The sequence below is a fragment of the Protopterus annectens genome, chromosome 13.part0 (assembly GCF_019279795.1).
Source record: "Protopterus annectens isolate FY-2018-M chromosome 13.part0, PAN1.0, whole genome shotgun sequence".
Classification (NCBI taxonomy): domain Eukaryota; kingdom Metazoa; phylum Chordata; order Ceratodontiformes; family Protopteridae; genus Protopterus; species Protopterus annectens.
The window spans coordinates 712334224-712358573 of record NC_056747.1 but is presented as its reverse complement, the minus strand read 5'-3'; the positions used below and the strand labels follow the sequence as shown (position 1 = coordinate 712358573).

The window sequence follows — 24350 nt, the reverse complement described above, 5'->3', positions numbered from 1 at the left end:
GTCTTGTGTTTTTATTATTTATTATTAAATATTTTTAAACCTTTCAACTGTGGCTGTTTTGTGTAGAGATAATTTAAGGTCTTAGAGTACTTTGCATGTATTTGGTGATACTGTACTAAGCCACTCTAGAATAGCCTTGCTGTTCGTCACACTTACTATTTGGATAATAATAACAACATTGCACAGTAGAATTGGTCACCGTTTAGGAAGGGCCCTATTAGTAGCTGATAAGTAGTGGTTGGCAGCAATGATTTCTACCATATAGTCTGGGCAGAAGGGGGTATACCTGGAGAACATTTACCAGCCTTCCCCTAGGAGTGTCTGTGTGTTTTTATATAACTCATGTCTCAAAGTGTGTGTGTGTGTGTGTGTCAGCTACTTGGGCAGGGACATGAAGCATTGGTTGGACAGAGAGGATGCTGAAGGTTTTGGCTTGACCACTTTGTACCCTATAGCTGTGCCAGTGGAAATCTTATTGAGGATCTGGGGAGAAAGGGAGAAACCAGCCCCACACTGACTGTGATCTCTGTGTGCTCATAAGGGAAATTGTCCTTTACTGTGTGTGTACTTGTTATCCTCCCAATGTAGACACCCCTCACTGGTGCTAGTGGTGAGGAATGAGGCTCCTTGATTACTGGGCTAGTGCACAGCTGTCACAAATATTATTCACATTTGTTTTCTAAGAATTAAATAAAGTGACCTTTTGGATCTCTCTTTTCCATCTTAGTCATATAAAAGCATACCTCTCAGCTGTTCTTATTATGAAGCAATGTTCCTATTGTCAGGCCTGATTTACCCCTGTACAGGATGTCCCATTTTTGGAGGCATGTCCCTATTTTCAGACTTGCTTTACTCCTTCACACAATTTAATGAGTCTCACTCATCACATGATTTCTGAAGCTGTCCCTCCTAGAGAAAAACACACCTACATGATCAACATACTAGCTGCAATAATGATTTAAAGAAAGAGGGCACACATCTTGCATCTCCCCTTTTCTGAAGCAAAAAAAGTGACCTTGTGTGCCAGAATTTTGCAGTACAGTTCATTAATGTCTACAGATTTTACATTGCCTCTTTAATGATATGCTTAGATTTTTTTAATCTTTTTTGTCAGTCAATGTTTTTAAACATGTTCTGAGTGCTACTGGAAGTGGGAAGAGTTATATGCTATTTGGCATTAAAATGTTATGCTAATTAGATGTCCAGTTTTTTTAACTGGATGCACCTACTTTTCAAATGCCTTTCTTTGTATTTACAATGATTGCAGGTTGAGAGGTATGCTCTCAACTGTCCCTGATTTTGCCTCAAATTTTTAGCCACTTCCTCAAAAATGTTTTGATTTTCTGGTAAATCACTGAAGCTTTCAGCCAGTCAGTAATGCCAAACATTAGGGTTTCATAATACTTAATTTTCAGAAAATGTGTTTTAATACAGTTGTTCTATTAACTTTTTAAGTGAAATAGAATAATATTAAAGATTGACCCTGATTTTAGATCTATGTTTCCCGGTATGTTTGTCTGTCCATTATACTTAAGCAAACAAGTTGAGAGCTCTTCTTAAAAGGGATATATAATGGCCTGTCACTCATTTTATAGATATCTAAATGTTGAATAATGAGATGGTTACAACATACTTCATTTTTAGCTTCAGGGATATTTAAGTGTGAGCATAGTGTTGCTTATAGTTTTGTGTCTGGCATGCTTACTTTCCAGATGCTTTGTTTGAATTTAAATTAGAACAGAGCTATAACTAGGGTGGGGCAGGTGCTGATGGGGTGGGAGTGCAATATTGGCATTCATAAATGAATGCTGATACTAAATGTGAGGCTCAGATGAAGCTCTGAAGCACTTAATGTGAGATGCAGTTATGTGATAATATCTGCTATTGGACTGACAGTAGGTGTTTCTGAGTGTTTCACCATTAAGACAGCAGATGTTAAAGACATTTTCCTGGAGTTAATCATTGTTGGTCATATAGGTGACTGCCTATATTACAAATAATTTTTTTTCACTAATGTTTTCAGTCTAGGTCCTGTTGCCCTAAATTAATCAAAATACCCTTCACAATTTACACACACACACACACACACACACACACACACACACACGTTTTGAAAAATGAGCTTAGCTAAGAAGAAGGGTGCCATCATAAAGCAGTTATGTTTTATTCTTTCGTTTTGCGCTCTTGTTCATTATCAAAAACTTGATATATAGTGCTGTTTTCTATTTTTTCCCATACCAGATTTCTACAAAATGTATCAGAACCATTCCTTCTTGTACTTGGGTCTATATTAGAAGCACGAAAAGACAAAACTGCAAATGTTTACATGAGCGAAAATACCGGTAATCGAACTTGGTATTGGGGGGGGGGGGCTGCACCCCCCATACCCCCTGCTAACTATATATTCCAACTCTGAGATTGCACTACAGTAAGGAAAGGGCAAATATCCCATTCCTCACTGTACCACGACCCCACAAACACCCTTTTGATTCCCGGCATTTTCGCTCATGTGAGCATTCGCAGTTTTGTCTTTTCGTGCTTCTGATATAGACCCCTTGTACTCTATATCTTGTTCAGCAACAAATGTTCTTCAGTAGCTTCTCACATTATGACCCAGTGCATAAGACTACAACATTTAAAAGTACTGATACGTGTTGATGTTATGCTAAAGTGCATGACAGGAATTAGTGTAACATACAGGTCAAAGCAGTGAGCTGCAAAACTGAACTACAATGCTGTAGGCCAGGTGTTAGCCTGTCACCTGTTACCTGAAATTTTTGCAACAGTAAGCAGGCTCTTAAGATAACTGCTCTGAAGAAATGAATAAAAAAAATCAATATTAACTTTCTACTTGTAAGCAAGGAAATGTTTCCTCTTTGTTCATTTATGTCTGATGTTTTGATTTGGTCTCCAATTCTGAAAACATTTTTTTTTTCCTTTCTAAAGTTTCTTGGTATCATTGCAAAAGGTTGCTATGGACTAATCTTGAAAGCCAAAGACCACAGACGAGAGAACATCTATGCTGTGAAAGTAAGTGCTACTAAACAAACTACCTGTTTTAATGTCAGGAAACATTGCTTCTTACCAATATAGCTGTTGCTTGATTGTACATCCATTTGTGTACTATTACAAGTTTGATGCTTGTAGTACTAATGTGGTATTGTCAGTCAGACCACTGAGATGTTTTGCTCTACACTTCATTCTGACTGCATTACTGATTGCTTGGTACAGCCACAAGGCATGGGCATCCAGCATCTTCAATGGGTGCACATTTAACTAATTCATTTACTTTATCTTGAAAACAAGTACAAGTTGTGTCAGCTTTGTAGTAAAGATCTTTAAAGTTTTTTTTTAGTTCCAGTATCTGTAGGTAGGGAAGAGGTCCATTTTGCTGAGCCTAATTTATAAAAAGCTCTCTTTCCGAAATGGTGCCAAAACATGGCCTGACCAATGTAGTGCTGTCATCCTGACTACTTAGATTGTATGATGAATATTTTTTGCAGGGAGTAGACTTCAATTTGGGACACTGTTCAAGTATTATTATCTTAAATAGAAGCATGTTAAGTAGCATTTCTGCTCTGCTATATATTGGTAGCTATTGAAAATCCTTTATTATTTTCCATTGTTGAGTTTTCATGCCTGCTAGGAGTTCAAAGCAGCTTATATTCTCCATAGATTGTAGTTTTTTTTCTTTTTCTTTCTTGGTTATGTTCTCCTTGTTGCCTGCTGTGTATATGTTTTCTCTTCACTGGGGCCTTCACCCTGGCAGCCATCAGGGTTTCTGCTTTAGTTCTGCCTATTTTCCCCACAGTTCCCTCTGGTAATTTCTGTGGAAACAAGGACTAAGATGCCAGGCCTGTTTAGTGCATATGCTCTTCTGTATTTGTCTCATCCTAGCTTCAGTACAAGGCATTGTTTAGCTGAGTGTGGCTGCCCAGTGCATCTTATAAATTCGTTCTAGCCTTCATTAGGAGCCACCACTGCAGAACGTCAGACAGCTTGGCAGTTTCCTTTCCCACAATAGGTGAGCTGGTGTTGGCTGTTCACTCCCATCCTCCCCAGCTAACTCCCAAGATTTGTTTGCCACCCACTGGGTTAGGGGTTTAAATGTGATTCTGTGTGAGACTATTTTAGTTGTGAGTGCTCCTTGCCTTACAGATTATTTTGCATCTTTCCTGTTATAGACTGCAGACCTAGGCTGCCAATCTCCTACTTTTGGTGGGGCAGTCAGTTGTGTCAAAGGGGCAGTGAGGTACATGGTAAAAGGATTATGTGGTGTCATCATTGCTGATTTGGGAGAGCTGCTACTTGAGATATTGGGATGGTGGTTCCATAATCCCTACAGATACAGCATGTAAGTGGGCATGCAGAGGAGAGACAACGGAGTCAGTATCACCTAAATATTGATAGATGTGCCCTGCCTCTCTTTTTCCAACCCACCTAACATTCTGGAACCTGCCACTTGTTATGGCTCTGACCTTACCACCAAAGCATAACCTGGATGTACCCCAAGTATAGTCTGATATCCTTTATTCCCCATGCTCCAAATAAGGTAAGCAGTCATTGCTTTATCATTTGTCTTTTCTATGTCACTGGTTCCTCCACTGCACAAACCAATAGTCAAGCCCAGGAAATCATGATCAAAGTCAGGGCTTCATCCTGCTACTTCTAGAGCTGACAGCTCCCAAATAGCTAACCAATCCTTACCAATCTGGGTCACAGTCGAATCTTTATCTCACTGAATCGCACAGCTGAGTCTAGTAGACTTGTGTGGTTAAAATGGTACAGATGGACAGTGAAAAGTCACATAGTGCATGAGTGAAATAATGTGAATATTCAATTTTTAACTGCATTTGGTTGAAGAATATATATTTAATACAGCATATTTTTTGGACTGCGGGAGTAAGGAAGGTTGTTCAATCTCAGAGCTCGAATATTTAGAGATATGGGATGTGAGGAGGTGCAAGGTAGAGTGCCCCTCTACAAAAATACTTTCTTTGTATAGCTGTGTTAAAGCTGATGAAAAATATTATCAACTTTAACAGGATTCAGTGATTCCTGGTGTGATTTTTTTTAGCATTTTTTTCACTCTGCACCACTGATATCTGATTCTCCTACTCCCAGCTCCAACACTGTCTCATATTGTCAGTTCCCCAAACCATGGCTCACCCCCCAACATAACCCACCCCTTCGAGAATGTGCTACCAAGACAGCCCATACACATGGGGGTGGCCAGTTGCCTTATGTGCAGGTTCTAAGGGGTGTAAGTGATCATGTTCTGAGACTGGGACTCAGCCAGGCAAAGAGCCATCATACTGAAGCTTGGGGGGGGTCTTTAAGCTCCGCCTCCCACTGACATGCAGAGCTATCATCATCAAATGGGTATGTAATAGCACCAAGAGAGAGCTGCCACCTAAATGGCAATGTACCCCTCAATGCCCACCTACATATAGTAGCAGTAGATCCCATTTTAACCCCAGTTTCGCCACCAGGGCTCATAGACTAATCAGGCCTCCTGCATGCCACTTTACCCTCCTTTCTCGAAGAGACAAATAGTCCAGTGCATCATCATACCTCTGCCACACAGCCAGCTCCTACAGGCACACAAGCTGCTAGATGAACTCATGTTAACTGTATCCTAGTCAGGACTTTATGCCATAGAGCTGGTGATTCCTCGTGCAGTCTTTGGTTTTAAAAACTGGTTTCCTGATATGAAGACATCTATAAGGCAAAAGCACTAATCCAAATACAGCTTCTTTAAATGATTACTGACTCAGGGCGACTTATTTTGAAGATCTGAAGAGATTTTATATGAAACCACTGGAACTTCTGGATAGAATCTATGGTTCGCTCTCCTTTCTGAACCACAATCTGCTCTCGAGCTACTCCCTTTAGCATTTGCTGTGTTCATCCTGGCTGGGGTCTCTCTGCTCTTTCAGATTGGTTTAGCTTAGATCGGGCTGCTTCCACCATTTGGGACCTTTACTTTTATTTTATTCTGTGAGCAATGGACTGGACTATGCTCCATGGTTAGTTAGTGTGGTATTAGATTATTCCACTGGTACAAGAACCATGCAGAAAAATTATCCCAGTGGCATGCATCATGCTTTGAGTTAATCTACAGAGACAGGAATTATACTAGGAAGATTATTTCATGCAGTTTGCATCTTTATGTTCCTTTCTTTATTGGTTTTTGATTTGTTTATATTTGTAATTTTATTTACCATATGTTAGCAAACCCTTAGCCTTCCTCCTGTCATTTAGCCCATTCATTCCTTGTGGGGGTGACTGCTAATCACAGGAGGCCCTCATCCTGACAGCCATCAGGAGTTTTTCTTATTTCAGTCCTGACCCTTCCCTCATGAATGGTGTACATGCTTGCAGAAGTGAGGGTCTGCAACACCTTCCTTAGAGACATGCACATTCCCACACATGTCCCAAGAAGATTACTATGTGAACACAGTTTGCCAGAGCCAAGCACACACACACACACTTCCAATCTATACTCCACATGCCGTGCACCTCCCTTTCCAGAACAGTGGGTCAAACTGCTGCTGTGTCTCCTGGATGCTATGCGAGCCTGTACCAATAGCTTACTCCTATCATCTTCCATCTTTTTCTTCCAAAAATGAGTTACTAAGTCATATAGGTTCATAGTGGTTATAGCCATGGTTTCATTCTGTTCTAGAGAGATGGGCTATTAGCTGTTCGTTTTGACAATTCACAAATCTTGCAGTTACAGTATTCCTTACTGCTACCATGACCAACCCTTATTACACGTCTGCAAATCCTGACATATCTCTTATTTGAATGAGCTGTTACACTTCTGCTGCCAACTTCATGAAACACAGGCTAAAGCTCTGACTGTGACCCTGATGACCCAGGATCAGCTAGTGACCTGGATGCTGGAGGAGTCTGATCATGTGCAGTGCCAACACCTGATGAAAAAGGTGTATGCCATGCATCATAAGGGTCAGGACAAGCTACTTTTATGAAATAGTCCTGATTATGGATGTGCAGAAGCACATGATGATGTTAGCAAGGTCATAACAAGCACACTTTGTAGAGATTACACACATCAGGCACCAGAGAAGGATTAAACTGTTAAAAGTAAGATCCTCTGAAGGCTGTCTGGATGTTGGTCTCCCCACAATCAGCTCTCACTACATTATGTAGGACAACTAGTCAGCATGGTCAGTACTGGGGAGGTCTAGATGGCTGAAGGCATACGGACAATAAAAAACAAACAATAAATCTGTGTCTTGCAGGGATTTGTTTATATGGTATATCCTTCTGCAGATATTTGTTTGTGTGGTATATCCTTCTGCAGAGATTTGTTTGTGTGGTATATCCTTCTGCAGATATTTGTTTATATTGTATATCCCTATGCAGAGATTTATTTATGCAGCATATACTTCTGCAGATATTTGTTTGTGTGATCTATCATTCTGCAGGGATTTGTTTGTGTGATATATCCTTCCGCAGACATTTGTTTGTTTGGTGTATCCTTCTGCAGAGATTTATGGGTGTGCAGGCATATCCTTCTGCAGAGATTTATTTGTGCAGTATGTACCATTCTGCAGAGATTTGTTTGTGTGGTATATCCTTCTGCAGAGATTGGTTTGTATGTTATGTCATTCTGCAGAGATTTGTTTGTGTGGATATCCTTTTGCAGAGATTTGTTTGTGTAGCACACCCGCAGGTGTAGCTGAAGAGTTATGGGTTCCTTCCTACCTGACTCTGGTGACACCCCTATTAGGCCCAACACACCAAGGTGGCAAGAGGGACAGATTTTATTCTAGGTGACACATCTAGTTTAAAAAGGCAATAGCACAACCATAAACAAATGATTTCAACAGTGCACCAGTTAGCAATAAGGCAAGGTGAGAATATGCATGCATTGAAAACATACATTCACCCTCTTCCCCAGAACTCAACAGAAGAAGGTCTTGACATTCAAACATGCACAAAGAAGGCAATATCAATGAGCAGTAAAGCTTTATAATGCAGCAATACAAACACGGACAAAATACAATGTCATTAAGCAATAAAAAAAGTCATAATGCAACAATACAGATATGAGAAAATGCAATGTCATTGAGCAGCAAAATTATTAAAGGCAGCACTACTAACATGAGCAAAATGCAATGTCATTGAACAATGAAGATTTATAATGCAACAATACAAATATGATAAAATGCAATGTCATTGAGCAGTAAATATTCTTTAAGGCAGCAGTACTAACATGGCAAAATGCATTATCATTGAACAATAAAGATTTATAGTGCCACAATACAAATATAAGAGAATGCTATGTCATTCAGCAGTACTAACTCCCTCTACCCCCTTGACCAATTCTAAACAGAGCAATTATGAAACATTCTATTATACCATGTACACTGGCCAGTGACTACTTACAGTCTTGCTGCCGGCATGATGGGGCCCAAGTTGGAGCTCATATGGATCCCAGTTATTTGTAATCCACAAAGTATTAAGGGGGGGGCTCAGTCTTATAAAAATATAAAATGACGGCCAGACCCTCTCACCACTCAGTCGAGAATATCCTAGTGACCAGGTGCCGTGGTTCCTCTGATGAGAAAAGTAGAAAATCACCTACCAGAACTCTGGTAATCATCTGTGGCTTTTTGGTACTAGGCCCAAGGGAACTCCTTTTCTTGCTGAATCATACAGGCGTGGAACTAATGGTTTCAGACTTCTCTCCTGATTCCACAAAATACCATATCCAGGATTTCAGCAAGAGACAGACACAATCGGCTACTTCACTTCCCTCTCCCAAAACACTAGAAAAGAAAATCCAGTCATGCTGCAAGGCCCTTTTCCCCTTCAGCTACGTGTTTCAGTCTTCCCTCCTTCAACTAGTCTTCCAGAATCCCCTTTCACTTTCAAAATAGTCTTTTATATTCCTGAAAAGGAGCTCCACCTTGTGGTGTAATGGAAAACTACAGTCTATTACTTCTACATGAAATACAGTGCAGTATTCTGTTTGTGTCACTCAAAGAATAATGCAGTGCATCTCCATCAATATGATGTATGCTCCATGAGTTATTCATTCATTTACTATGTCCTGTTGCATAGTTAAAACTCTCTGAGCATAGTTCTTGTGCATGGATAACATAGCAAAAGAGTTCCAAGACAAAACAGGAATGAAATCCAGTTAAGAAAAGGCATAATATGCTACATAAAGATTACAATTTACAGATATGCATTCAAAGCAAACAAAATGAATAACTCAAATGGTGCAGAAAGTTAGTTAAAGATACATCCTAAAGAAATAAAAGAACAGAGAAGAAAAATGAACTATGTGCACACCTCCTGACCTTTCTAAAAAATAAGGCTTTTAAATTATTTATAGATACTGAAGCTAAAAACATTAATTCACCAAATATCAATCCTACAGTCTTTAAAATAAAGTGTTTTTGCAGAGTAGGCAAAGCTGTTGCAACCCTCATGTGGGAAGCTGTACCCTCACACACCCACAACTCTGTATACATACCAATTCCAAAATTACTCAACCTTGGGGGTATGGGTGCCGGAACCATAGAGCCAGGGGGAGGGGGTGCCCCCCCCCCACACTTTTACATCTGCAAGACCTGTCAGGAAAAATTAATGGAGTTTTCACGCTAACATGGATTCCCGTGCAGAAGTTAAACTAACTAAACTAGTTGTTCTTGTTCTCATATTGCTCTGTGTTACAGGAGTCATGTTGCTGCTGTTCTGTTGGTGCTGTCAGAGCCATGCCAGTAAAGAGAGTTTTGCTCTTTTATTTGCAGGAGTCATGGTGCTCCAGTGTGTGTGTGTGTGTGTGTGTGTGTGTGTGTGTGTGTGTGTAAACTGCCCCAGTTAGGTATACCTGGTGGTTAATGTTACTCAGGCTCAAACAAGAGCCTGAATTCTCTACCCATACCACCACTTGTGATTCAGGACGTTGAGTCCATAGCTCTCAAGTGTCCAGATTTTCACAGAATATTTGGCTCATACTTTTGGTCTGTTCCTCTTAAAATGTGTGGTTTTCTGGCAAATCAATGAGAACTGAATTCACTAAAGAATGATAGCCCTTTAAGTTTCAGTCTTCCTATCTTTCAGGAAACACATGGTAACACATAACACTTTATTTTAGCAACTTTCTAAGATTATACAAGCAATGTTTAAAATGTGTCCCTGGTTTTGGGCCTTTGCCCCCCTCAAATAAATTTTGACTTTTTCCAGATTTCTTGTGCTGCAAGGTTGAGAGATTTAGTTGAGTGTCAAGTCGATTTTATAAGGAACTGAGAGCTTCAGGGGAACAGAAGTTTAGTGCTACTTATGTTAAGTCATTTGCATTGTTAGTAGCACAACAAGTAGTATGCTTGCTTTTGATAGAGAAGGCTGTGGGTTCTACTCCCATAGTATGCAGATGAATCCCTGATACTATACTGTGATGTACTTTAAAGGGAGTGAATGCTGCAGTCCTATGAATGTCCTCCTTTGGAGGAGTTACATAGTAACTATGTTTCTGTTATCAGTTTGCCATCCATTCCCCATTGCAAAATTACTAGCTTGTCATTTTTTTTAATTTAGCATAGGCAATTTATTCTTCATGGGCAACAGGCATTTTATTTGTAGATGAAACAATGAAATATAAAATTGTTTTCTAGCAGCAACCTCTTCATTAGTTACAGATCCCTTTAATGTGGAATTATTTAGATTACTTATTCTGCAGAGATTTTGCATATTTACTGATATTTGTGGATTGTAATGACAGAAGTCTAGTAGCCTTTTATGGTTGAAATTTTCTGAAATGGGTAGTTTTGTTATTATTGGTTCTTACATTTTGTTTCATTGCTTACTAGAAGACTATTCCAAACTACAGATTTAAAACACATTCTAACAAGTGGTGCTGTATTATACAAGGAATATAATTTAATACAATCAGGTTAATACAATCAGGAAGGTGAATCAAAGAATGCGTACATGTACGTATGCTTGCTCACAGGATGCAGGAGATCAAATTAGGGAAAGAGACCAGTCACCAATGGAGTGCCGAGACTTTTTCTGTTTAGCATATACATCTCAAAAGTAAAAGGAAATGCCAAAGGGCTATGGCCGACTAAATTTGAGATGACTGCAAGCTAGGAGCAGTTATTGAATCCCTAAATGACTTAATCATCATGCAGGAAGGTTTGTCCCAAACAATAACTGGTGCCAGAATCATAAATTGAAACTATACTCCAAGATTACATTATCATATATTTTGGGACGTCATCTACTCCAGGGAATTGCCAAATTGACAATGCTCCCTGAGAACTGACCCAGTTGTTTGGCATTTGGGAACTTGTGTTTACAGTGACCTAACTTTTGACCAATGTGTGCCCAGAGTCATAAGAAAGTCTTTCTATATTGCACAGCTTATAAACAAATTGATTGTGACTAGATCTAGAGATGTTATTGTCCCCCTTTACAAAGCCCTCATTAGGTCAATAATTTTGTATAATACCCACTTTGGCATGTATCTGTCTAGACCCATGCAACAATTGGGATACCCACCGAGATACCTTACTAAAAGGATATGAGTCCTAAACAATAGGTCTTGCATGGACCACTTCAAAGATTTTTCACTATACTCAGTATCGTACAGAGTGCTTAGAGGTGACATGTCTGGCATACAAGGCATCCTACGACCTAATACAGATGTACCTACTGAACATCAGCAAGTCAAATGGCATCAGAAATACTCAGTCCAGGTATTTACACTGAATGTTGTGGAGAAATGGATATATATATCACAAAGGCTACCATTGTTCCAGAACAGACTATCCATTCAAGTAAAACAAAGCTCATCCCTGTCCATATTCAAATGCAACTTGGATCTAAGGATGGGTAGTAGAAAATGTACTCCAGGATTGCCTCTCATCCCACTAATGGATAGAGGCAGTTCCTAAATGCTGCATCCATTACATGGGTCCCCTCAAACTATCAATAGTATGATCACATTTATTCTCACTAGGGCTAATATACAATTAACAGCCATGAGATAGGTAGGACCAATCAGGAAATGTTAATTCAAGTACCAAAAGGGAAATTGGCTAAGCTTAAAATGTCCTCCAAGTGAACCCATGTTGTGGTAGTAAATAGTTTTAAAACATTGCCCTTTTTAGATCACTAAGTGCCCCCCTCCCCCCAGTCTTCAACAGCTTCCGGTGCCTCTGCTTGGGGGTAAGGGAAAACCCTCCTTTTCCTTAAAAATGTGTGATCTCAGAATTAGTAGAAAAGAAGTGCAATATCAGTGTTAGTATAACTCCAATACATTACTAAATGAGAGTAGATTAAAGGTTTGAGATCATCTCAGTCCCATGTTAACCCTAATAAGTGAATCTGTAGGATCTTCTTATAAATTGTGAAAAAATATTAAGAACTGCTACTCTCTTGAACATTTGTTGCAAAATAATTCAAGATTTTTTAAAGCCACACTATATTATTTATTTCCATATAACTTAAATGTAATGGATACCTCAGGAGTAAAGCAATGAGATAAATAGAGGATTGGAAATACTACCACTCTAACATTATTACAAGTACCACGGTATTGTAGTTTAAATACTGCTCTTTAGCCAGGTTATGATGTTTAATACTGTGCATTCTCTTGCCTATAGAAAAGTTCTTTTCCTTCCATTTCATTAATGGGTTCAGACATTTAACAGCAGCAGAGCAAAGTGGAATATTTTTTAAAAGATCCGTAAGAACTTTATTGGAGGCATTTCCTCCCAAATCCATGTTAGGCGTCTACACAGACCCGCATACAATATCACTAGCATACACAGCAGCTCAGACAGAAAACAAACTCAGTCCCTTGGTCCTGTTTCACCATAGGAAATTTAAATTGAGCTTCTAAGGAACCGTTTTAATTCCTGACCCTCCATAAACCTAAATCCAACTATAAGCCTGGACTGCCAGTAATTTAAATATTCTACAACAACAGCTACAGGGCAGCCATGTATGTATTGTGTTCTAAAGTCAGACTTTGGAGCAAACTTAGTGCTATTAAGATTATTTTAATGAGAATTAACTACTCTGAGAGGCTACTTTCTTAGAACAGAACTATACTTTGAAATCACCCACAAGGAAAGATATATGTTAAGATAACCCTTTGCATATCTCTCAACTTCTTTTTCCAAGAATTCTCAACAAAACCAAAAGTAATAGTGGACCAAAAGCTCAAAATCAAAGACAAATTTTACAGATCACTCTAACTCACTTAAAAAGTCAATAGTAAATCCAACGAACAGCTTCAGGGTGAAGTTACCAAACAGTGCAAAAAAAATGCAGATAAACTTCAAACAAATCAGCAAGTACCAGCACAGCTCCAGAAGTTTTTAGTTTTCAGTTTATAATTCATTTTATTGAAATAAAACAGTCAAGGTAGTAAGCGCTTTCGGGTTACATCCAAACCCTTCATCAGACATATATCAAATAACATTGCCTAAGCATTTTAAAAAAAAAAATCAGTAGAACAAGTTTTGCAGCATCGTGCATTTTCTGAGCAATAAGAAGTATGAAAATCTAATATCTTGCATTAGTGAATGAGTGTAATCCTTAGTTATTTGCCAGAAAATCAAAACTTTTGCAAAGGACGGTGCAAAATATGAGCCAAATTCAGAGACGGTTGAGATGTCCATTATAGCTTAGTGGGATCTTCCCAGTGGACTAATATTCTAAGTGGAACAAATAATGCATTGTGAGGTTAACTCATGAGACAAGAAGGTTGTTTTGTGTGTGTGTTTGTGTGTGTAACAAGTACTTTAGTAGTCTGCTACTCAGTTAGGCATATTCTGCAAAGTTACCACATGAGGTAGATGCTATAACATTATTCCATCACATTTTAAAATGTTGTCTTTTCCTCCAACAGATTTTGTCAAAAGCAGAAGTTCTGCGTAGAAGCCTGTTAAAGCAGTGCAAGGAAGAGGGGATCATTCAGGTAATCTGACACCAAAACAGAAGTATTTATCAAGACAGAAACTGCATTGGGACTTGTACATGATTTTCACAAGGAAAGTGTGTTTACTAGTATGGTATAACAATGCAGAGTGAAGTCTAAAACTGAACTGTTAGGCCTGAATCCATCCAAGTTATTTGATTACTCTGAACTTGGAGCAAAGTCCTCTTAGACTTGTTCCCATGACTGTCCATGTTAGACAACAGATATGAACTTTGACCTGCAACGCAAACAGGACTACATCTTTCAGGTTCTTGCTAGCAGGAATTTTGATGTCTTTATTGTGTACACTGCAAAAAGAATCATCAGCAGCTGCTGGCCTGATGGTTTACCCAACATGCCTTTAAATTCTACAGACTTCATTCTAAAGAAAGACCTCTTTGCGACAACAGTGTCAGTAATGGAAGCTGGCAGTGGTGGCAAAGGCAGCAACCTCTCCAATATCATCAGGCTGTCAAGAAGACATCAGCCTTCAGTGAACAGAAATACTTCCTGCTATGCAAAAGATATTCTGTTGTCCCACCCCACTGTTTCATCTTCTGTATTTTGTTCCTTGCTCCACCATGCTTAACTGTTGTCACCACGTGCATCCTGCCATGACATATCCATCCAAACATGTTGCCACATGTGAGACAGCAAGGGTTAGATGGAACTGTGATGTCTTCATTTACATTGGAATTCCATAGATAGGGCAGAAGGAAACCTGATGCTTCTTTATAGCAGAATATCAGATTATAATTAGTCATCAAGCAAAAACTGTGAGTAACTTATCAGTTGCAGCATGTAACATAGAAGATCTGCTGTCCTTTATATTAGTAAATTAGAATAAGTTGTTCTGCTGATGAAATACACTATTTAAAGTGGCAGCAAAGCTATCTTCCTACTAATCAAGTTTATAGAAAGGATCAAGAATAAATTATGTGCATTAAGTGACAGGGTCATGAGCTCTTTTAACTAACAGGTTTTCATGTTTATCCACTGAACATTTCATGTGCACTTGCTCATCTTATTTTTTAGATTGCAGTGGTTTTGAATCAGTGTAATCAGGGGATATTTTAAGATTCTATTAAAAATTAATCCACATTATCATGTGCGGATTGTATTGGATAATCCTCAGAAAGACACAGGCAGAAGACTGTTAGGAATATAACTACTTTATGTAATCTTAAGAATCCGACTGAAGTACTGATGTCTTTTCATTATTTCTGTTCACTTTCATGACTTTATATCAGATCAGGTTTGTTGAGTTCTTTGGACTCAGTAGTTAAACATAAATGTCATGTATAACCTGTCTGCTATCATGATTTCTTTACTACTACATGCTATAGGAATGGTTTTCCTTCATATGATCGAATTTCCCTAAACTCGACATTCATAAGCCCAAAGCCAGAATCTCGAGTTTAAAGAAACTCAGAAATATGAAGGGGACATAAAATAAAATGTACACCTTTCTAATGTTTTTGCAGGGGGACTTCGCCCCCCCCTGTGCCCCCCACACACCCCCTACTTAAATATTCCTACTCCGAGATCACACTACAGCGAAGGAAAGGGAAACCTCCAGTTCCACGCTATATGCGTAAGCACAAAACAGACGACTTTCCAGTCCTCCGCTATACTGCGGTCACATAGCATGTGGATTTAACCTGCAAGGGTGCATGGGGACCTGGCCCCCTGCAGAAAGGTAAGTGAACCCTTTTTTCTGTAACCCTAAACTTCCCATTCACAATTTCGAGTGAATGGAAGTTCGAGATTTTTGTCTCGAGCTTATGCATTTCGAGCTTCCATTCATTTGATTTTGTGAAGGGGAACCATAGGAAGACATACAATACAAACCATAACTGCATAACTTTAACATGGCTTAAACGCAGGATAACATGCCCTCTACAACAATAAAGGGCTTTACTACTGTACTGTCAATCAGGTAACTACTAATGGCTCATGCAGAAACCACAATGTGCCTACAGATGCCTTCCACTATTAAAACAAATTACCTTAGCCTTTTTGGAATTTCTGATACTAAGGGCAAAAAGTTGAATGTCTTATAGTTCTACATTGTCTAGAAGGCATAAACAGAGAGTAATGTCTTGAGGTTTTAGAGTATTCTGCAAGTAAATCACTAAGTTATTTTCTTTTGAAATATAAGCAAGAGAGCAAGCCAACAACACAGAATAACAAAGCTAGATATCTGACCACCTAAACATTTTCAGGGCCACATCCCACCACATAGATGAGTCACCATTTGATGTTGATCATGTCTCACAAATCCTCAGTAGTTTTGTGTTTTGTAGTAATAAGTTAATATGGATGAAGAGCTTCTTAGACTGAAATATATCACATAGTCAACTCTGTTGGCATAGACGTATAAAGGCCTTACTTCAACCAAGTTCAAATAGAAGCTCATGTGTCTGCTGGAGTTGAAGTAAGAGAGAAAAGGAGTGATACATATCTCACCTCTATTCAGGACGAGGGGAAGGGGCTGTAAGCTCAGGGCACACTGTGGTAGATTCCAGCCAGGGATCACATGGGGTGCATGAGTGCAAGTTATGCAGAGGTATGACTGTGCATCGGAAAGGTCCACTACATGCCAACAACTTATTCACTGGTGAGCATGTGCAGGGAAGGTAGGGCCCTAAAGAAAAAAACATTGATCCTTCTCATGGATTACAGTGCCACACCACCTGACCTTTGCCCCCAAGGAATGAATGAGTTGTAGGATTCTCAACCATGGGGCACAAATAGGTGACTAAAGTAGCTGAGGGGAGAGCTTGATATTCAAACTAGAATGGAAATGTAAAAAAAAAGTACCATGCAACAAAATTTAAGAATACCATATAGCATACAGTATATGCAATATATCTCTTAACAGATGAGCTAGAAAAAAAAATAATTTAGAGGCCAGTTAATAGAAAGAAATATCTGAAGTTTGTACTGCAAGACATGAACGATATCATAGACAGAAGTTACCCAGGCAGTGGGCCTGTGGAGCTCTGATGACAGTTTCTGAAATTTCTGTCCAGGAAGAAGTACAGTTCTTACATAATGGCTTTCTACTCATGGTTATGGAAGTTAAACACAGAAATAGATTGTGAAAGTCAAGCCTACACACTCCACTAAGAAACAGCATTCCAGTACAGACATCAGTTGTTTTCTTTCAGCTTTTCCTGGTTGGGGTTGCCACAGCGGAACTCCAGTCCGCTGATTGACAGTCGATTTTTTATGGTGCCGAGGTGTCAGCCCGACACCCAACCTTCAACGAAGGCATGCATGAGTAAGTCATGAAAGCAGAGATAGCTCATAAAGAAGGGGCAGACAAAAGCAGAGATAATATAAACAAATAATGAAACCGGTTAAATAACTAAATTTATGCAAACAAATCACCAGCAGAATGGCACACTGTTCTACTATGTAGTTAATCCAGGTATGTTAAGAAATTTAAGTCTTTAATAAAATGAAATAAATAAATCTTTTGAGTCACAGAGCCAATACTTCAGACAAAAGTCCTGACGAGTGCAGGGTGAATTAAGGTATACCCAAAAACAAGGTAGGAACAAGAAGGACTCAAACCTAACTCATAAATCAGATGATCAAGTATATAGAAAACTAGTGAATAAAATATCCCCTTTCTTACCAGCTGTGACAGTCTGGAAGTTTATAGGAGATTGATTAGCTATGGGTCAGTGATGGCACTGAAACTTTTCTGTTAAGCACTGTTGCTTCAGCAACAAATAAAGACAGATGGTACAGGATTAACTAAGAACAGCCTGCTTTAAAACTGAGATTACATAGAACTCATTAATTTCTGTATTATCCACTGAGCAGAGGAGCAGTCGTGTGGCTTTGGATCATACTGGGCATCATATTTACAGTAAGCAGTTGGATTATCAGATTAAACTCCATGTGACCTGTCTCATATAACAGAAATGTATGTGTGTCTGTTCTGGGATGCTTTAGTATAATGACATGTTTAGTTTAGATGTCAGAAATGAATAATATGCAGGAAAGTGGATAGCTATTGATTGAAAATAGACTAGTAATGCACTAATTCACTGAAAAGTATACCGCTGTTAAATGTGCCCTGAAATGCTTCCCTGCTCTAATGATTTCCTCCTGAGAAATTACTTTGAAAAAATCTGTTTCTCTTTTTTCTGCAGAGACAACTTAGAGGACCATTTGTGCATAGGCTGGAAGACTGCTGGCAATCCCTACATCACATCTTCATTAGTAAGTGCATGCCAGCTTCCCATTACAGTATGTTATAAGTTTCCTTGTTTTGCACAAACTTGTCTCCTTTCTGCCTGATGATGCCTTGAAATTCTATGCAGTTCTGGAATGACTGGACTGTGTCAGAGTAATGGCACCATATCTAGTATAAGCAGAGTAATAGTTGAAGAAATGACACGTGGAACAGAAGATTACATATTTAAGTATCATCTGTTCTGGATTTTGTACACATAATGAGTTTGGTTTTACTGGCTGTTGGGTGTAAGGTGATTATTTTTGTCATCCAGTACGCTTCCAGTGCAGCCATCAAAGAATTTCTGCTTCCTTCTTAAACACATGCTATCTGTAAAAAAAGGCAATAAATAAAATTAGTTCCTCATATGAGATTTAATATCAAATTATGTTTCCATTGTTTTGTTTCACACTAATTTCAATAACAGCATAAATGCTGTTTTTCAGATTTTTTTATTTTATTTTACTAATATTTTATTCAGTAAGCACACTAAAACAAGCGCTACGGGGTGTCTCAATAGCTTTATCTGGCTAAGTGACTTGATCAGAGTCATAGAGTATGCAAGTGCAAAATGAGAGAAACAAATCAAGACTGTAGAATGAAGCTCTCTTTTTAGTCTTTGAATTCCCAGTGTGTGCCAGCCTTCAGTCCTGCCTACAGTGAATTAAATCCATCTTTCCCTGGTGGGGGGTGACCGCCAATTAAGGGTGGTTATAGTCAAGCAGTCATCAGGACTGATTTTTTATTTTTTTTTTTGGTGTAGCACCATAGTCCCTCCACTAAGTCACTACCTGTGTCTTCTCCTTAGGGTGTGTACATTCTCACACTCAACCTATGAATTCTACCACATACATGACTTAGCAGTGATCAAGCACACGTGCCAAACACTGTCGCATGCAAGATACCTTTCTTCCAACAAGTATCCACATTGAAGTGATTTGGACCAGCTCCCCTGTCCCAAGGATGGACAGTCTGGCATTAGCCAGTTACTCTCATCTTCCCCTGATTCCTCCATTACCAGAACTACCTTGGATGGAGGGTTCCGTCCCTTGATAACACAAATTCAAGCTCAAGCTTTTTTTTTTGAGCTTCTACCTTTAACTATCTATGCTATACGAGAGACAATAAACATTCACATCAGCTAAAGCAGTAATTTCATTTAACAACATTGCTGCTTTTCTAATGTTTCTTCTATGTGCCAAATCATCTCCGAAGATCAAAAGAATTTCAAAAGTGAACAAATGTATGCAAATCATTTTTGACAATTATGTTGTGTACAAATTAGTTTTGTTCTTTTCTTGGTTATACATACAGTTAACAAAATTATCTAAAATGGTTTTCTCTTTCTTGACTGTGAAGCAGGAAAATATAGATTGTGGAAAGTTTGAAGCACAAACACTCCACTTTAGAACGGTCAGGTTCTTGTCCTCTTGCATCATATGATTTTTAGGTTGTTTCCATTCTGCGGTTGCATAATTATATGTATGGTTAACAAGGAAAAAAAAAACTTTCCAGTGCAACAATCCACACTAGAACTATGCCAGTTGACATACTTGAAATGGATTGTAGTACCATGTGACAGACAGCTGAGAAGACTGTGTGAGGTGTCAGAGTGAACAGATGAAGCAAAAGAGTGACATAAAGAATATCAAACAAGAAAATGTGAGAAGAGTACATGTGACAAGAAAATGAACATTAAACTGAAATGTTTATTTCAAAATTTATGATGGGTCCTTGACATGCAGAATAAAACCCTGACTGTAGTCCCAGTGATCTGGGATAGACTAGTTACCCAGACACTGGCACGGCTATGCAAGAAAGGGTGGTAGTCTGTGGTTGATGCCAGTTCACATATCCTGGCAGAGTGAATAATAGCCTAACCCACTGGGATGGCAACACCATAAAGAGGCTTGGGAAAACTGCAGGAAGTATGAAAGAATCAAAGCTGTGCTCATCAGCCAAGCAGTATGGTGAAACAAAGTAGGCAGCACTAGCAGCCAGTGCAGATGTTAGGACAATCCTGCAGGACTGCCATTGTAGAAAGAAGATGTCAGACTGCTGGTTGGGTGCTGAAGACTAGGGGAAGAAGCTATTTATTGTCTTTCGCTGTCTGCCTGGAAGATGATCTTGAACCTCCATTTAGCTCTTATCTCAGCATCCAGAATAGGATAAGGAAGGAGTAACATGGACAAAAGAAAGACCCTAAGAGAAAGAAAGAGGATTCATGGTTTCACCAGTGCTCTGCAAATGAATGAGTGAAAGCAGCCAGTGACAGAGGACTTTGTGGACATCAGGCTAAATGGAGGGAAATTATTTAAAAAAAAAGTATTTCTCATGTTGTTGTATGTAGCAGTTATTGTATCTTAGTGACACAAAGAAGCTTTTTATTTGGCAAATATTCATTCAGTTACCAAAATTGGATCTAGTGTGAAAGGAGAAAATGAATGATAGTGGTGAACTTAATGGGTATTAAAAAAATATTCTTGAAGGTCGTAGTTTAAATGGGTGAAGTGCTGGTGACAGGTACATGAAGTGTATGCCTGTGTGCCTGTCTGTAACTCATTGTACTCTAGTAATTTTAGACTCTGTTATCTGCATCTTTGTCTAACATTTAGAGGTTTGTACAATAAATCACGTCTGTTTCTCCTCAGCCTTGTCATTCAGTGTATATCCTCTCTAAGTTTCAATGTTAGCAATATCACTCATCTAGAAATTCCACATAGATGCCGTGTTTCTTCCAGAGTTAGTGTCATGTAGCTTCCATAGGTTTTGTCTCCACACTAGAACTCTTTCCCCTTCCAGTGAGAATTTGCATTTCTCTTCCTGACTTCAGAACTAAACTTAAGGCCCAGTACCTCAGCACTGTGACTCATGAATATTGAGTAGTAACCTGAACTATATACTCACACCTTCACACACATTACTCTCAAGCAGCCTAAAATAAACCTACCCCCCACTATCGCCATAGGTCCTCTCCAAGACTTCTGTACTTAAATGGGTTTCCTGTAGGTACCTGACCAGGTTTAATTAGTAATATTACTTCTGGTGGAATATGGTATTAGTTTAAATCCTTATGCAAAGGTCCAAAAATTCAAGATCAGTCAACTATCTTCAAATAATAGTTGAAGACTCTTTTTAGCCTTTCACAAAAAAAGTTTTTGTCCAGTCAGATCATTATCAGAAAACACGTGTTAAATGCTTTACCATATAATGAACTTTTAAGGGTTAGCAGGTTATGTAGCAGCCCTGAAGTATTACAGGATGAAATAATACATACATGTATTGCTTTTAAACAGAGAGGTTATAGTGAAGAATTAATAATACAGTCTTTAAAGAAGTTACTTGAACTACAAAGGGATGAATGTGAAACAAGTAATAGAAATTATAACTTTAAGGCAAATAAAATAGTTAATAGAGGGGATAGAAAATTTTATTTTGTTATTAATTTTAATGTTTTTAGCTCAGAAATAGTAAATAATATTAAATACCAATCATTAGCGGACTGGAGTTCCGCTGTGGCTACCCCTAACCGGGAAAAGCCAAAAGAAAAACAACAAAAAACATTACTAGGCTTTTCTCCTCAAAGGAAAAAATAGTGTTAAAAATCTGTATAAATACCTCTTAATATCGTATAAAAAGGGTAGAAATGTTAGGGACATCATCATCTTCTTTCGACTGTTGCCATTAGGGGTCGCCACAGTGGATCATCTGTTTCCATTTCTTCCTGTCCTCTGCATCATGTTCTTTCACACCAACCGCCTGCATGTCCTCTCTCATCACATCCATAAACCTTATCTTAGGCCTTCCTGTTTTCCTCTTACCTGGCAGCTCCATCCTTAGCATCCTTTTCCCAATATACCCAGCATCCCTCCTCAGCACATGTCCAAACCAACGCAATCTCATCTCTCTTGCTGTGTCTCCAAACTGCTCAACCTGAGCTGACCCTCTAATATACTGATTCCTAATCCTGTCCATCCTAGTCACACCCAGTGCAAATCTTAACATCTTTAACTCTGCCACATCCAGCTCTGACTCCTGCCTTTTCATCAGTGCTACAGTCTCTAACCCATATAACATAGCTGGTCTCACTACCCTCTTGTAGACCTTCCCCTTCACTCTTACTGGTACCTGTCTGTCACAAATCACTCCTGACACTCTTCTCCACCTATTCCACCCTGCCTGTACTCTCTTCTTCACCTCTCTTCCACACTCACCATTACTCTGAACTGTTGATCCCAAGTACTTAAACTCATCCACCTTTACCAACTCTACTCCCTGCATCCTCACCATTCCTCTACCCTCCCTCTCATTTACACACATATATTCTGTTTTAGCCCTGCTGACCTTCATTCCTCTCCTCTCTAAAGCACATCTCCACCTCTCCAGGGTCTCCTCAACCTGGTCCCTACTCTCACTACATATCACAATGTCATCTGCAAACAACATAGTCCACAGGGCCTCCAGTCTAATCTCATCTGTCAACCTGTCCATCACCACTGCAAATAAGAAAGGGCTCAGAGCTGATCCTTGATGTAATCCCACCTCCACCTTAAATGTATCTGTCACTCCCATCGCAGTCCTCACCAATGTCACTCTACCCTTGTACATATCCTAAACCACTCTTACATACTTCTCTGCCACTCCCGACTTCCTCATACAATACCACAACTCCTGTCTAGGCACCCTGTCTTATGCTTTCTCTAAGTCCACAAAGACACAATGCAACTCCTTCTGACCTTCTCTGTATTTCTCCAACAACACTCTCAGAGCAAATATTGCATCTGTAGTGCTCTTTCCTGGCATGAAACCATACTGCTGATCACTAATCATCACTTCCCTTCTTAACCTAGCTTCCACTACTCTTTCCCATAACTTCAAGCTGTGACTGATCAGTTTTATCCCTCTGTAGTTACTGCAGCTCTGCACATCACCCTTATTCTTAAAGATAGGTACCAAAACACTTTTTCTCCACTCTTCAGGCATCCTATGACTTTCCAGAATTTCATTAAACAATCTGGTTAAAAATTCCACTGCCATTTCTCCTAAGCACCTCCAAGCTTCCACTGGTATGTCATCTAGGCCAACAGCCTTGCCATTCTTCATCCTCTTCATAGCTGTCCTTACTTCCTCCTTGCTAATCTGCTTCACTTCCTGATTCACTATCCCCACATCATCCAACCTTCTCTTTCTCTCATTCTCTTCATTCATCAGCCCTTCAAAGTACTCTTACCATCTACTCAACACACTCTCCTCACTTGTGAGTACATTTCCCTCACTGTCCTTTATCACCCTTACCTGCTGCACATCTTTCCCAGCTCTGTCTAGCCAATCAGTACAGGTCCTTTTCTCCCTCTTTAGTGTCCAATCTCTCATACAACTCTCTATATGCCTTATACTTTTCCTTCACTACCTCTCTTTGCCATGTGCCTCATCTCCTTATACTTATGTCTACTTTCTTCATCTCTTTGACAATCTCACTTCTTCTTTGCCAGCCTCTTCCTCTGTATACTCTCCTGTACTTCCTCATTCCACCACCATGTCTCCTTGTCCTCCTTCCTCTGTCCAGATGTCACACCAAGCACCTTCCTAGCAGTCTCTGTTACTAGCTCTGCTGTAGTTAACCAGCTATTCGGTAACTCTTCACTGCCTCCCAGTGCCTGTCTTAACTCTTCCCTGAACTCCACCTCACAGTCACCCTTTTTTAACTTCCACCATTTAATCCTTGGCACTGCTTTCACACTCCTCCACTTCTTGATCACCAACATCATCCTACAGACCACCATTCTATGCTGCTTAACTACACTTTCCCCAGTCACCACTTTACAGTCTCCAATCTCCTTCAGACTGGCCCTCCTACATAGGATATAATTCACTTGTGTGCATCTTCCTCTACTCTTGTACGTCACCCTATGCTCCTCCCTCTTCTTAAAATACGTATTCACCACAGCCATGTCCATCCTTTTTGCAAAATCCACAATCATCTGACCTTCTGCATTCCTCTCCTTAACACCATACCTACCCATCACTTCCTCATCCCCTCTGTTCACTTCACCAACATGCCCATTGAAGTCTGCTCCAATCACTAGTCTCTCACCCTTGGGTACACTCACCACCACTTCATCCAAC

The 24350-nt window shown here is 39.4% G+C and overlaps 1 protein-coding gene across 1 annotated transcript in view; it reads left to right on the top strand.

The window, feature by feature from the left end:
- Positions 1-24350, top strand: part of RSKR (ribosomal protein S6 kinase related) — a 310818-nt gene that overhangs the window by 75809 nt on the left and 210659 nt on the right. The window contains exons 2-4 of the mRNA XM_044054880.1: positions 2947-3030; positions 13904-13972; positions 18142-18211. Coding sequence (XP_043910815.1) covers positions 2947-3030; positions 13904-13972; positions 18142-18211 — 223 coding nt within the window. The remainder of the gene's footprint in view (positions 1-2946; positions 3031-13903; positions 13973-18141; positions 18212-24350) is intronic.